Source organism: Drosophila teissieri, chromosome X (genome assembly GCF_016746235.2).
Source record: "Drosophila teissieri strain GT53w chromosome X, Prin_Dtei_1.1, whole genome shotgun sequence".
In the NCBI taxonomy this organism is placed as follows: domain Eukaryota; kingdom Metazoa; phylum Arthropoda; class Insecta; order Diptera; family Drosophilidae; genus Drosophila; species Drosophila teissieri.
The window spans coordinates 1968183-1984670 of NC_053034.1; the positions used below are offsets into that span (position 1 = coordinate 1968183).

Genomic DNA, 16488 nt, shown 5'->3' on the forward strand with positions numbered 1-16488 from the left:
AAATGCCAATAACAGCCAGGATATGGACATTCCGCAGAAAGGATGCTGAAATCAGCGCAGATCAATGTATGCGTGAGCGCATAAAATTGATGAATTATTGAATCTATGAAAATATGAACATCACGTACGCCCCCTCTCACTCCCTCCGCCGCAAAACTATCCGAGACAGACGGAGACGGAAGACAATCGCACAGGACGAACTTACAGTTATGCAGAAAAAAACAAAATGAAAAAAAAGTGTGGGGGCGGCTGGGCGTGGCCACTGGTGTTTGTGTGCGTGTGCTGGAATATGCACAGAATTTCATTAAGACGCCTCCACTTCGCCGTTTTCATACGCTGCCAAATGAGAGACATATACGACTAAAAACCCCAATTGATTCTTCGAGTTTATTAAAGTATATAAAATTCTATTATTTCAATGTATTGGCTTCCAAGAATGTCAACCAACAAATTGCCTTTTATTTAGAACAATTACGATGTAAGCTAGAGTATTTCAAGCTTCGGCTTGAGATACTGATGGCAGTTCCCCGCCATCATTTCTTTATAAATAAGTTTGGGCATTGGTCCGCGCTTGTTGTTTGCCAAAGTTTGTTCATCTGCTTCGACGTGTTTGCCGATGGCTTAGACCCCAGGACCTCCCTGAAGTGAGGGATTAGCACAACCTCGCAGATCAAAAAACTTTTTTAATGTGTATTCGATGAATTGCGTTTATTAAAGACAAGCACAAGCGAAAGGTTAATATCCAATGGGCTGTATGGTTCATCAGCATTTACAGTTCTAATTCAAACGATGCAATCCTCTCGTCCAACGGGACCGGTACCATCGCTTTGAATTCCCTTATAGCTGTGGAGGAAGGAGTCCGATTAATGCACTTGCATGTGGATAAGTATCAGTTGAATAAACTGACCAAAAAGAAGGCCAGGCGATCAATTAAACCTAGGGTATGCGGAACGATCTTCATTAGTTTGCTATCGTGTTCAATTTGACCGGGTAGCAGCTAATATCTGTGTCTGCTGGATGACATAAGTTTAGTTTATGGTATTATAAAAGGAAAAGGTATCGTAAGACTTACCAACTGCACTCAGTCCGTTCAAATGTATCGTGTGTGCGTAGTATGGCTTTCATCTGTTTAACTTGCATGGCAGTATGATTCTTTGTATGTGTGCGTCTGGGTGTGTCATCACCTAAAGTTAACCAATAAATTTCTAAAACAAAAGAAAATGTTTCATTCTGAATATAGCTTTTTAGTTTTTTGCTAGCATATGTATTGATTTAAAACATTCGACTTACCCGTCGCTTCACTTTTAATTTTGGGTGCCTTTTGAATTTGTGTATTTCCGAAACGAGTTGTGCTCCAGACGAGCTCTGGTGGCAAACTGCATATATTTCGGGTGAGGCAGGGGCACATGGATTTGACAGCTCCGTTTGTTCGATGAAATTAGTTCCAAGGACAATGTGATCAGTGATTCTGAGCGCCATCGTAGTTGGCCCTGCCTAAACTCGGCACTTCATTGCTACACCATTTTTGATAAAGTTATAACACAACTTAATTGAATCTATATATGTCCTTACACATAATGTTCAAGGTAATTTAATTAGTATATATTTCTTTGTATTAAAGAAAATATATATTTCCACAATTGCTTTCACAATATTAAGGCTAAGTTGGGTATTTTTTTCTATGAAGTTGTCTTTAATGAATGGTATTATTACTTAAATGGATTCGGATCGCCAAGTTGTGACACTCGTGGCATGTCCTTCACCCGATTGTCCACTAATGCGAACTGCGAGTATGAATTATGCACATTTACTTGAGATGTGTTCCGTCGTTCCACTTTGAGAAGCACAAGCCGGCTAACCAAGCATCTTGTCGTGCCCTTTGAACCCATCGCCCCGGCCCCTCCGATGTCCATCTTCCTTTTCATATGCTGTTCCCCCTCCCATATGGTGTATCCCATATTCTATATGCGTCTCTTTCGTCCGCTGTCGCCCCATCTCTCTCTCTCTCTGATGTTATTCCGCTGTGCGTGTTTGCATTTTGTGCGTGGCGCTGAGCGCTTCCTTACACGGCGTCCGTGCACAGTTGAGGTCACAAAAGTAGTGCTGCCCCCATTTTTATTTTCTGTTCATTTCAATTTATTTATCTAATATTATTTTTGTTAATTGAGTTCTATGTGATTTATAGTTTTTATCTGAAGACTATGAAGAATTCGCATATATCGAAGTTAAACATATATCCAAAAACTTAGTTAGGTGCAACTTTTTTATAAATATCCATATTTCGGACTTTAATATTTCCACACTTTATATTCAAAATATTTCATTTGGCTTGAACGCCACTGTGTATCTGTAATCCATTTAATTCAACCAAGCGACCATGCCAGCTGTGTGTGTGAGTGTGTGTGTGTGCCTTTGGCATTATCAACTCATAAATATTTATTGAATTTTAAGAAATTTTCAAAAATGGCTACAGCAGTAGCCACACAAGGAGCAGCCAAGGAACAGAAGCCGGAGAAGGAGAAGGAGCAGGAGCAGGAGCTCAATCTGCGGGACAGCCGATGACTTGTTGTCCTGCCAGCGTATCCGTCATCGATTTCGATTGCCTCGCTTCGCTTCGCCGGCTTCTTAGCCAACCGTCCAGCCTCCCGGTGGTTTCATCCCGGTATTCAACTGGGTTCTTCCTGCGAATACTGCGAATACTGCGAATACTGCTGACCCCAAAAGTTCGCTTGCCACTTCCACATCCATATCCTTTTGCATTCTCTTATTTGGATTATAATTTTTTCCATTTCACATGTGAGTGCATTCCTCTTCTTGGTGGTCATCACATCCTCGCCACTCGCTTGGCCACTTGTCAATTTCCATTTTCATTTTCATTTCGTCGCTGGGAGAGTTGCGACGATGGTCCTCGAAACGCGTAATCTCAGCTCAAGTGGGAGTGAACGAGTTAGACAAGGTCATCGATTCCAAGGGTCCAATGGAAATTCATATTCAAGTTGATACAGATTGAATTGCAAACCAAGTCGTTAATAAATGATTCGACCAATTCTGCGTAGAATTAATCTTACTTTGATAACAATCAAGTTCCATTTTATGAAAAAATCAGTTTATTATTTCCATTTAGTTCAATATTTGTATTTATACCCACATCTTTGTGGCTGCCGAAATTCGGAAAAGCCGTTTCCAATTCATCGTTCGCAATGGAGGCAATTAATTGATTTTGTACAGGAAGCTTTATCGATTCGAAACTCAGTTTTCCAGTTTCCAGTTCTCGTCCATTTTGGAGCATAATTCGGTTTAATATTCTTTGACTTGATTTCCCAGGAACTCAATCATTTCCATTTGCCAGCATGGACGAGTTGGGAGTTCGCAAGCAAATGCAATTTGGAAGCGGTGCATCTGGGAGTCATCGGTTACAGGGCTCACCTGTGACCCCTTGACCCCAACTGGACAACCCTTCCCCAATCGGCGCACCCCTAACCCCTTGAACCCTTGGCCCCTTTGCCCCCCCTTCCCCCACTTGGGCGCCCTACTCGAATCGACAGAGTGTCCTGGTCAAGCGGAGCTTTTCCAATTTTAATCGCATTAAATAGTCACTTAAGCGCCGACGCCAACGCCACGCCCCCATTTTCCGACCATTTGAATGCACTGAGATTCAAAAACACCCCATTTCCTCCCAATTCCGTCCCACCGATGCGAAATTAACTTGTTGATGTGGGAACGACGACGAAGCCGTAACAACTGACAGGAAAAGTGGTAATTGGGAAAAGGGTTCAATTCAACGTGGAATATCGGTGGGGGTTTCATTTACCAACGCTTTGCCACGTTCAATGCTAGTTTGAAAATCGCTCCGTGTTCGAATCTTATTAGTGGTTTATAATTACAATTGTATACAGACCAATTACGTTGCGAGATGAGTAAGTGAATGGTGGGTGGGTGGGTGGTGATTGCAAGTGGGTGTGGGTGTGGGAGTGGCTCATCAGGTGTGTGTATCTGTGTGGCTAATTAACCACCATCAGGAACTGGCCGTTAAGCACCCAAGTGTACACTCAACAAATAGGTACATTACCATTAAATGGAGCCACCAGAATTTATCATAGCACTAACATTTATAACAATTTAAGAAAAACATTTTCAATGTATGCAAATGCATTTATTTCCACCTAATTAATAATCATATATGTATACCAATTTATATTATTATTTAATGCAATTCTTTGCAGTGCAAGCGTAAGTATGTGTGCTTAAATGGGAAGACCAAGTATGCCGACAATGATGTTCATTTTGTAAGCAAATGTCATAACACAAACCCAAAACCCAATACCCAAAACCCGAGCCCAACCCACCCACTCATTTATGTAAATAGCAACGCAAATTTATGCGTATGTATTTGTGCAGCTCAGAAGACAAAGGGCAACCCCCTTAACCCTCCCCCGCCCCCACCAATGCCTTAACCCACAAGCCTCCTCGAGTGTCCAAGTGCGCACATGCCTTGTAATTGAATCCACGTCTGAAATCTGTCTGTGGTCGATAATTTCATTTGGGTCTGCATTTTGAATACAAATTTATCGAATAGCAGAGAGCCGTGTCACGTTGCAAGCAACCGCATCACGATATGCCGATATTCTCGATGCCACTCCCCCTTTTGACACATTCCCCCGCCTACATTTCTGAGCATTGTCCTCCAACTGGCACTACTAATTGGAATGTGGGTATACAAGCTTTTGAAGAGACTCCAGAGAAGAAAAAACTGTAGTAGGCTGCATTTGAATTATTTCTTTTTTTTTTTGTATTTTGTAAATTGCCACGCAAATGTTGTGAAAGTGAATACATATAAGCACGTAGTATAAAGTCGATATTTTTATATATATATAGATACGAGTTGCGTTAGATCCGATGCAAACTACTTGTCCAGCAGGACCGGTACCATCGATCTGAAAGCTTTGCCATAGCAAGCCGTGCGAAAAATGTCAAAATGGTGAATGTTTTTAGCTGCAATGAAAAGTGTTAGTTAATGAATAAAATAAATAATCTGCTTTAATTACTTACTTTTTTGTTAACCAGCTGCTTTGCAAGCCGATGCCATTGCTGTTCCGTCATCAAAGAAAGCAATGGCGAGTGTAGATGTTAACAACAGCATGAACTCTACGATTTTTGTGTAGTTTTTCTTAGTATTTTATGAAATTTTCTTTTTGTTAAATTTGTAGCTTACCAGTTACACAATAATTTGGAAAAATTTTGATTTTCGTTTCCTGTTCCGAGACGAGTTGTGCTCCAGACGAGCTCTGGTGGCAAACTGAATGTATTCCGGGTTGGATGGGGGCACATGGATTTGACAGCTCCGTTTGTTCGATGACATTAGTTTCAGTGCATGTGTGATTCAAAATTTGCGATCGCATCGTAGTTGGCCCTGCTTAGACAAACGTGGCAATCATCCATTTGCTCAAACAATCAGTATTCCATTGGCGAAAACAGCAGAAAACAAAATTTCAAGGCACATTACATCAAAAATCCCACTGAAGTTAAGCTCGTAATAGGGATAATAGTGGACTGCATCTGAATGGCTAGCATTTCGTTTAAGAATCAACCCACCCAGGTGTTGCACACCTATCAGGTTTGGCGCATCGGCAGCAATGTGAACGACAAGAGTCTCGACCTCTGTTTGTCCGATAAGGTGAGTTTTGCATATATATGCATATATATGCATATATATTTACATGTTATGTTTACATATGTCGCAATCGGAATAATCGCGGATATTTCTCAAAGTCGTTAGATAAGTACCATGCCAGCTTGACGCGCAGCGAGAAGGGATTGTTTCTGGTCAACGAAAGTCGCAGCGGAAGTGTGGCCGTGAATGGAGCCAAGGTCGGTGGTCCGGTGCTCATCACCTATCGGGATGCCATCAATGGCATTGTTAAGATCCGATTTGGTCATATCGAGGGATATCTTCGTGTATCGGGCAGCATTACCGGCTAGCGGTTATGTATCACTTTGGATATGTCCCTTTTTAAATCGTTCGTTTTTTTTGTACCGAAACTCATATTTGCGCGAATAAAGCAGGCAAAATAGATAATAGTTCTTAAGATTAAGCAGTTTTTGTATAAAAATAATAAAAGATTTCATTAATTTTTGTTTCTTTCTGTGATAAGAGTCATGGTGCTTTTGTAAAACAAGTTGATTGATCTTCCTTTTTGTATTATTAAATCGCTCTCTATGACACTTTCACTCCGAAAAAATATATTATTTAAGTGTTATAAAAATACACTTATAATTATATTTTCTGTGCGATTGCGTTCTTCGGCGAAAGAGCAGAATTAAGAGAAAACTCCCGAAAAACAGTTTGGAAAATGGAATTTGATTGTCGAGGTTACACGAAGTTGACGCTAATCAAATGCATCACAGATTTGTGGCAGGCGACTCTCATATTTGCGGGTTGGTGTCTTGGCTAAAAGGATTCTCCCAACAAAATTTTTGTTCAATATTGAGTGGCCGCGAAACTTTTCTCTTCGGTTTTTCAAATCAAACAGATTGTGTTAAGACTAAGAGGTTCAGTCAGAGAGTTACTTTCTCCCTTATTAACTGGCTCTCTTTTGCACCAATCATCACTGTTATCCTTGCTCTCTGCGGAGAGCGCATCAGACTGTTATTTTAGAAGAGTTCTGTGCGGCGATTGTGTTAAGAACACTGTTATACTTAAACTAAGAGGTTCAGTAAGAGAGTTACATTCTCCCTTATTTACTGGCTCTCTTTTGCACTAAGCATCACTGTTATCCTTGCTCTCTGCGGAGAGCGCAACAGACTGTTATTTTGGCCGAGTCCTGTGCGGCGTTACATAACTGCCATGTGAAACTTGGCTTACAGTCGGTGGATAGCCGAAGGATAACCAATTATGGCCAAGGAGGCAAACTTAAGGCCACTCGAAAACATTTTTTTTCACATTTTTATTGAAACAGAAAGAATAGAATAAAATCAACAAAAAAATACCCTTAATTTTGCTTGAATTTAAAGGTATATGGAAAAGAAGAAACGCACCGAATTTGGGGTAGCAAAAATAAGGCACACACCCAACCATAACTTGTTGAATCCAGCCAGCAGCTTTGCCTGCAGGCAAATTTCACTGGGAAATTCAATATCTTCACTTGGCTGTGCGTATGTGTGCGAATGCTCGTTCGCCTGCCTGAGCGCCTAAAAAGCAGACATAATTAGTTTATGCCGAGATTTTTGCGTCTCTTATGGCGCGACACTTGGCAACGGCGTCCGGAAAAAGGAGCAGGACCTGGAGCAGGACAAGGAGCATGATAAAAAGCAGGAGCAAGGACATTCCATTTGCCCCATCTAAATGCATTAAAGTTTGGGCAAAGTGCACACCATACCGGCACCCCGGCACCAAGTCCTTTGACCCACTCGTATTATGAGACCAGAAAATTATACTTCTGCTCCCGCCGCAGGGAATATTCATTTGCCATTGAACGGAAAAGCAGATTATTTCATATGGCCAGCATATTTCTTTAAATACAGGCGAGAAAATGAACTGATAATTAAATCAAACGTTTATTATTGGCATATTCTTCTAACCTTGTCGATAGGTAACTAAGCAGTTAGGCAAAGTAGTGAAACCAATTAAATATACATTTCAATAATCTTTACCCGTTTGAAAGCCTTTTTCTTATTAACATGGTGTAATTCTGTAAGTACCCATTTCTTTGCGGATTTGAGTTGTTTATTTTTTCACCGAAGTTTTTTTTTGTTGGCGGGGGCAACACTTGAAATCGTTATCAAATTGCCCACTCTCTGTTGCTCCCCACATTCGCAAATTTCTTTTGTGTCCCTCTTAAGTCGTCGCTCTTTGTTTGTGTAGGTTGAAAAATCAAAATTTTACACTCGGCTACACATTTCCAAAGGCTACCGAAAGTTATGGCTAGAAGGCGGCCGGAGAACTGGGACTACTTAGGCCATACATGCAAAAGTATCTGTACACTGGCGAAAACAATCCTGTAAATATATTACGTATTTCATAAAGCCAACGGATAACCCTGAAAACTTAAGTTATGTATTCTTGCCTAGTATTGTTTGTGTACACTGATTTAGGACACCCAACGCAACGTTAATTGAGTTCAACATTTATTCGCAGTGTATATTTTCGTGTTTGGTTATGTTTTTTGCGTGTATGTGCCTAAGTGCGTGTTTATGGCGCAATAAAACAGACCCTAACAGGATCGCACACAAAGCGCAGGGGGGGTGACTTTCGGAAGGGCGGAGGGTTGGGATGGGTGCTCATGGGCGGAGCGGATGGGGGTTGGGCTTGGGAGCTGGATGCTCGATGCTCGATGCTCTATGCTGGAAGCTGCAAACTGGAAACTGAAGGCCGGAGGCTGCAGGCTGAGGCATAGACATAAAGCAATCGCGTTGACTGCTCTTGCTGTTGCATGTTGCCAGAGCCAAATGAAGCAGCCAAAGCGAAACCCAAAAAACCAAAACTCAGACCCAGACGCAGACGGAGACCAAGGAGCAAATGCACCGAAAGAAATTATGCTAAGCCACTATAAATTAGATCAAATGTAATTAATGCAAAACCAAGAGGAGAGCGACAAGAAGCTACTGATGTAAAATTGCCTTTAGAAAAGGTACTTTCTGCTTTGTACTGCCTGATTTGCAAGACAGCTTTTGAATAAAAAGTTTATTGTTAAATTATAAAATTAAAATTTCAGCTCGTTATAGTATTTTGTTGCAGTGCCTCCCAGCCAGACGAATTTTGCTGGCCAAAAAGAGCAGCCCGAAAAGAGTTGGCAGGAGGGCTGGAGGCGAAGGGGGGAGGGGGCGGTGCTAGGCAGGTCGACGAACGGCGGAGAAAGGGGTAAAAGTGCCGGAGACAGTTGGAGGGAGACAGTCAGCCAGCATCTTTCCGCTTGTCTGCGGCGCATTTATGACTTTTCCACCAAAGCTCTTGGCTCTTGCATAGCCTGCATATAGGCGCACAGACATATGTCTTATCACAGACACACAGATGCCCACACAGATACTCACACAGATACTCTCGCACACACACACACACACACACACACATACAGAGAAAGACACAGACACACAAAGGCGCACAGACACACTCACATGGCTGGCTGCTGTCAAATGCCATACTAAACCGATAATCCAATCATAAGTTATAGTCAAATGAGTTTGCTCTTCAATAAATTTTCGCCTCTTTTTTCCCCTTGATGTCTTCTTCATGGCCAAAATGAGTTTGCCCTCTACCCCTCTAACCCTCTCTCTCTCTCCTTTTGCCGTGTCCTGGCCCTTTTGGAGTCCTACTGGCTGCTGTTGCCAAACACACTTTGTCCGGAGGAGCAGCATTTGAGGCGCTTCCACACGAACGCAGCAACCAATTAGAAACTGCAGTGCAGGGAGGAAATATAAAAATATCAGATCACTCTTACAGGTAACAGGTGAGTGCCCTGCCAATAACGGTTATTGGTCTTTGGAATGCGCTCTCTTCGGGCGACATTATCATTCAATTTGCCATAGTTACCAGGATATGAAGGTTTACTTTAACAGTCCAAACTATTTGTACACTTATTTCAATGATTTTTCCTTTGTCCATTACATGACCCAGATTTCAGTAAAATTTGTACTATTCGAAATGAAAACGTTGAAAACGTACACGGTTAAGAACACACTAATGATGTCAAATGATGTTGAATGGAGCTGGAATTTTTCATTAATTGGCCATCTTTTTAACCGGGGCGCTCTTTATGTTTGAGCGACTGGATTTTTATCGAAACTGGGGCCATAAGCCCATGGTCAGTGAAATATGCTGGCGTATACAGGACGTGCATATGCCGCGGATTGTTGCCTTTGTCATTGCCATTTACAAGGATGTCCTTGCCCCCCCACATTTCCCAGTTTTCCGCCGGATTTTCCCCATTCCACCCGCTTTTTTCCACTCGCATTTCTCGCATTCAGGGACTGACTGCTGTTGCTACTGCTACATCGTTGGCTTTTATGCGTATGTGTAACAACTATTAGAAAGGAGTAGCAAACAGAATGGTACAGAGCCAACAGGACCAACAGGAGCAACAGGAGGACCTTTTGCCATGCGAGTCCTCATCTCCATCGCCCCCCCTTCTCATCCCCATACTGATACCCCCAATTTCCTTGTTCTGCGCCACGCGCATTCTTTCTCTCATTCTTTGGTTCTTTCTGAAACATTTTTGGCCTCGCCCTGTGATACACTGGAAAAAGCACAAGATGCACGTATGTTTCATATTAAGAAGTATAGATTTCTGATGGTGCTGAAATGTGCTTGAATTTTCGTTAGATTCAAATGTTTTATTTCATTGAAAACCATTTGCCACATTAAGGTAACAAGTCATTCCTGCCAAAGTTCATTTCGCAGCGGAAGTTGGTAGACTTTTTTGAGATGTGGCAAACGTTTATGATGTCCTGCAATTGTCCCATTTCGCATGTGGCGGCTACATGTGTATGTGTGTGTGCGTGTGTGTGGGTAATGTGTGTGTGCGTGTCCTGTTCTTTTGTTACAACGATTTTTGCGCAATTTCTTTTGTGCTTTGTGCAGCCGCCGCCGCCGACGCCTCCATTTTCCATTGCCGCTGTCATAACTGTCGCTCGGCAGCAGCAACAGCAGCAGCAGCAGCAACAGTAGCAACAGCAACAACATTGCTGCTGAGCACATGCAATTAGTGCCAAATGTTTCCATATTTTTGCAAAAACGGGGGGAGCAGGTGGGGCAGCAATGCTGACCACAGCATTCAACAGCAGCAGCAGAAGGAGCAACATTGGCCAAAGGAGCAGCCACTGGACCAAACATCACCAGGACCATGGAACGGATGGGTTGCGTTGGATTGGGTTGGATTGGGTTGGGTTGGGCCGAAAATTCTGGGGTAGAGTGCCTGGACGGAAGGACCGACAAAAAATGAGCAACATTTTCCCCGTTTCATTGTTGCCACTGCCGCACTCGCTCACACAGGTTACACTCGTAAAAAGGGCCGAGCAAAGTGAATGGGTGCAATTATTGGGCAAGTGAATACGATATCTGGATGCTCTGAGGGACTCCAGGGACTCCTCAAATCGGTCCATCAGTGCATCCTTTGCAAACGCAAATCTATAGATGCTTATATGATATGGAAAACTGATGTAACTGGCTAACTCAGAAGGTTTTAATCCCTTTCGTAAGCGCCTGCCTTTTGGCAGATGTGCAATACGGTTGGTAATACCCTTTGGCAGGGTATTTGGGAAAGTCAAAATATTCAATGCCTTGCCGGCCATGTCCGGCCGGATAGGACAAAGTGGCAGGAGTGCAAGAAGTGGCAGGATGGCAAGGAGTGGCGGGATCAGCACGGAACGTGGTCGAAGTGCCCGGCTGACTGTGTAAGCGGCCGTAACAATTCCCCACCTCCCACCTCCCCCCTCCACTCCCGCCACCCGCACACAACACAGCACCTACGCTCCTTTTGGTCCTTTTGCCGCTGAAAGTGTGTGTGTGTGTGTGTGTGTGTGTGCGTATATGGTTAATTATACATTTTGCATATGTATTCCGGCCGTGCGGAATTTGTCGTATGCTCCACATGAGTAGATGTATGTGTGCGTGTGTGCGCGTGTGTATTGTTGTGCACATATCCCATTCGGACCCGCCACGCCCACCGCCCCCCACACCGCCGACCTCTGTTAACAATATGCGTTCGAACATTTTTTGGACTCTCTTCGCGCCCCATTGTCATCTGCATGTTATACACACGCTGCCAGTGAGGTCAAAATAACAAGAGCGATGTAATAAAGTATTATTTAAATAGTACATAATATTAAGTCCTTAAAATTTAATATTAAAATAAAGTGAACAAGCTGTATAACAATATTGATATTGTGTATGTCTTATGCAACATTATATTTTGTCATGAAATACTTTCCCTATTAAATCACTATTAAATTTAAAAAAAAATTTAATATGGATCTTATCTTATTTCGACAGCAAAACAGAAATGCATAAAAATTACATTTTGAATGCTATTCTCGTGGCGGCAACTGTAGAAATGATGGCACACGTTCCCCAAAACTCCGCCTTAATAATTTTTCATCTATTTTTAGGCTGGCGGAAGTGCGCGGTACGCACGTCCTTAAAATTGGATGGGCAATTGGGGGAGTTACGGGTTGGCGGGAGTATGGCAAGATAACCGAAAATGTGAACAATTGTGTGTCAAATTGTTAAAGGTTTTCCAGCGACTAAGATCATTGTCCAACACATGGTCTATATACTTTTTTATGGGACCGGCTTAATGGCGACTTTTGTATGCCCACCATAGCGCACAGAACATAAAAATGGTTTCAAAAGCCGGCAAAGTAAATTTTAAGTAGCAACGAAATAAAATAAAAGAGGAGGAAGTATAAGGCATTATTATTCAAGACATAGATGATTACTTGCAGTTTTCTCATTTTGCCTCGTATGTGTACATGCATCAATGTAATTCCTAACTACAAAAGTTTATTAATTCCAAGTAATTAAACCGTATTACTCGAGTGGAATTTTTAATTTTACCACTCTGGATTCACTTTTCTCACATATCTCAGGATAAAATAGGACAGAAGCTGCTGCAAGTTTATTATTGTCCTTTGTTGCTGGGATCGCAAGTCATTATTTATGATGCCTGGCATTCCATCAATTTGTTTGTTTTGTCACGCTCTGCTGTGTTGGCTTATTAGGCGACCATTGCCATCACCATCACCATCTCCATCGCCCATCCTGAATCCCTTTCGATTCAGTACCCAGTTTCCCAGTTTCCCAGTTTCCAGTTTCCAGTTTCCAACTCCCAGTTCCCAATTCCATACTCAACCCCATGAAATGGGCGGATTCGCACTCATTCTTGCACTGCGTCCTCGTTGCAGCTATTTTCAACGTTTAGTCTGTTGCATCATTTATCATGTGAAATGCGCCAGACACAACAGCAACTCAGATCTGGAGGAGGAGCCCCGCACCAGGAGCACTGGAGCAGCCAATCGGGGAGCCAACACCTCCAACTCACATTTGCCCACATTGTGCCCCCCGCTTTTTCCCTCCAGGAGCAGCTCTGCAGGAACGGCGCCAGCTGCACTTGCATTGCATTCCGTCCGTCTGCGGGCGATGGTCAAAACCAGATCCAGGATGCAAGGACCAAGGACCAGGAGTCCGGCAAAAGCCATAAAAACAAGTGCAAATGCAATTTGAAAACAAGAAAGTTCTTTCTGCTTAATATTCAGACTTTTGGATACCCGCCAAACCAAATGTAAAGATTCTACTTTGAAAACAAATCAATATCTTTAAAACATTCCTTTTTATGCTTAAAATATATTCATATCTTTTATTAGATATGAATCGCAGGTATACAATGTATATATAATATATATAACTCTATATAACTTAGGCACTTTATGTTTTCTGTCTTAAGATTTCCCCATATGGTATGAAGTAAGCACTTTGATCGCCCAAAAGATCGAAAGAAGCCATCTGTTTGATATCCACCTGTCACCCACATGATCATGAATACAACATACCCCTTGTGCTGGGTAACATAGTGAACCATGGTTGAGCAGGGGTGCAGACTGGCAAACGGTATTTGGTAATTAATAGGCCATATAATGATAAACGATACGAGTGTGTGCGCCCATATCGGCTGATTCCCCCGACTCCAGAATTCCATGATTTAAATATGGCGCATGAAATGCAATAAACAAATAAATTAATTGAGCCAGGGGGTTTGTGTTTCCACCTAATAGAAAGAAATATGAAGTGATAGAATTGCCTTTTCACCCCCCTCGTCGTCACCCCCCATCGTCCTCGTCGGTGACCTATCCTGTTAGTTAGTGTTGGGCCACCCGTATGCATTGAACTGGGAAAATTTAATTGAACTGCCCGCAAATGCAATGACCGCAGGGTCGTGGAGATGGAACTATTAGCAGGGGATTAGGAGGGGGGTCAGGTCAGTTCAGCTTAGTTCAGTTCAGTACAGTTGGCCGGCCGGCCGGAGCTCGTCGTATTGGGGGATGCAACGGGATTGGACTGCAAGCAGCAGCAAGTGCCATGCATTTGAATGAATGCGAATGAATGGGAGGCGCTTTTTATGGCATATATAGTAGATATTTTCAACTGCAGCTGTTGCGAAAATATTTATTTGTATTTCGTTTTATGTTGTCCGGTCCGGTCCGGTCCTGTACGGTACGTGCCATGTGTGAAAGTCAAATCTACGGACATAGATACAGATGCAGATACAAATGCATACATATATGTACAGCTACAGGCAGTGATACGTATACAGATACATCTACAGCATCAGCAGCTACAACTGCAGCGATGGACCACAAAGGCTAAGAGATAAATAAATCATTAGAAAATAAATAAAGCAAGCAAATAAAATGAAAACAGCCATTGACACTGGCGATTGCGATTTGCATTCTCCTTTGATCCTTTATTGACTTCTGTGAACTTGTATTCCTCTTTTTCTCGCATCCCGACACCCACCTGTGTCTGTCTTGCAGCTGAATCACAATCAGATAATTATTTCCCATTTGCATTTAATGCAGCATTTGAATATATCTCTTTGAGTGCGTAGCAGGCTATAACAGGTTATCGTTATCGATGATTAATCAATACATTTCATTTGTATAATGAAATGACTAATTATCAAATAGACATTGGCCAAATTTATCACTGCTTAGCAATTTAAATTTTAGCCTTAGTCGACACGCCATTAAACTACATATTTGAAGTGTTGCAATATTTGAACAAATATGTGCGCAGTAATTTTAATTTCTCTTGATTTTGTTATGAGCTATTAATTCCTCAATTTCTTAACAACTTTTCGCTCATATTTACACGCACAGCTGCAAATAATGGCTCAGCCCTAAAACCCTTGCTTTCACTATCCCAGATGAACCCTGAACCCCCACGATGAGATTTACTTAGTCATCACACTTGGTTTTACGAGTTTAACGATGCACTCCCTTTCGGCCATCACTCCGTCATTGTTGGCAGTGTCGTAAAAGCGATTTTAATTGAAATTATGATTAAATATAAACGAAATATAATGTCAACTTTTCAACTCGCTTAATAGTGGCCCATATAAACAATCATGCTCACACACACACACAAAACTCACAGGCCAACATTGATGCGGTCTAAGCCAATTTTTATGAGCTCCAAGCCCCGAAACCAAAGCGAAAGCCAAAACCAAAGCCAATTGCTATCCCGAAAAGGCCAAGAAGGCGATTCAATATGCTCACCAAATGTTGCTGCTAGCAGGCACTGAGAAAAAAAGTGCACACTAAACGATCATTACATCGTTGGAATAACAAATACTTGAGGAATAAATTGTAGATATAAAAAATTGCAAAAAAAAAGTTTTGTTATAGAATTCAATAGTCAAATTTGAAATGTAGAGAGGTAGAGGTATACTGGTCTGTTAATATATTGGAATTTTATATATCGAATAGTTGTTTCCATCATTTTCTATTCACTTTTTGGGGCAGTGCACATGGTAGATGGTGGTCGTATAAGGATTTTATGGAGTTTATGATCTGGCCGCACATAAAGCGCTATTCCTTGTGCGCGTCTATGTGGGTGAGTGTGGCCTTAATGTATGCTTTTAATTAATAAGTGTGCGTCTGTTTATGGTTGCATCCCCCCACATATATGTATATGTATATGTATATGTATATCCCTATATACGTACATGTGTACGTATGAATATATCCATGCCCGACCCATTTTTCACAGTCTGGCACAAGAACAAACAGTTTTAGAGCGAAAATGGCCGGCGATAAATGTGCGATGCCCGCGTCTGTCAATAAGCCCATCAAGTGCTTTCTGTAAATTAATTTCATGCTCATCACGGATGTTGTTATTGGCTTTTAATGCGTACTTGGGTGCCTGTAAGTCCCCCGCCCACTTGCCACTTGCCGCTTGCCAATTTTTGCGCCATATGCGCCGCCCATAATGACGTCATCGAAGGGAGGATGGTAAATGCAAGAAAATTATGTACTTACAATTGGCATTTCGAAAGTGCAGAGTTATGAACGCAGATATCCGTAATCCGTAATATCCACTGCCTTAGCTTTATGTGCCATGCGTTGCCATTTAGCTGAAATTCATAAGAATTTATGGAGTTTAATTCAACTGAAAATGTATAAATATTTGTAATGGTCTATGAAAATTAATGAATTATACAAGTCACTTCTGTATAGGGATATTATATGATATAGCTTATACATAGTTTCTAAAGTGGAATTCCGCAAGATATTTTATTGATTATTTTATTCCATGTTGTGATCATTTTTCAAGATCTTTAAATTCCGATTTATTGCCACTTTGGTCTTTGAAGGGGCAGACATAAAATGGGGAAAGCTGAATAGCAGGCTTAACTTGCTGCCACCGCTGTCTGATAATGATGATGATGCATCATTAGGTTGACTAATTTTAATTACGCCGGCGCCTAAATTGCTGCTATC

At 41.8% G+C, this 16488-nt stretch overlaps 1 protein-coding gene across 1 annotated transcript; it reads left to right on the forward strand.

Moving 5' to 3' along the window:
- The first annotated feature begins 5419 nt into the window (after positions 1 to 5419).
- Positions 5420 to 6092, forward strand: LOC122624818. Its single transcript, XM_043804533.1, has 2 exons — positions 5420 to 5674; positions 5770 to 6092. The coding sequence occupies exons 1-2, from the start codon at positions 5561 to 5563 to the stop codon at positions 5977 to 5979; spliced, it is 324 nt and encodes a 107-aa protein (XP_043660468.1). The 5' UTR covers positions 5420 to 5560; the 3' UTR covers positions 5980 to 6092.
- Positions 6093 to 16488: the final 10396 nt, after the last annotated feature.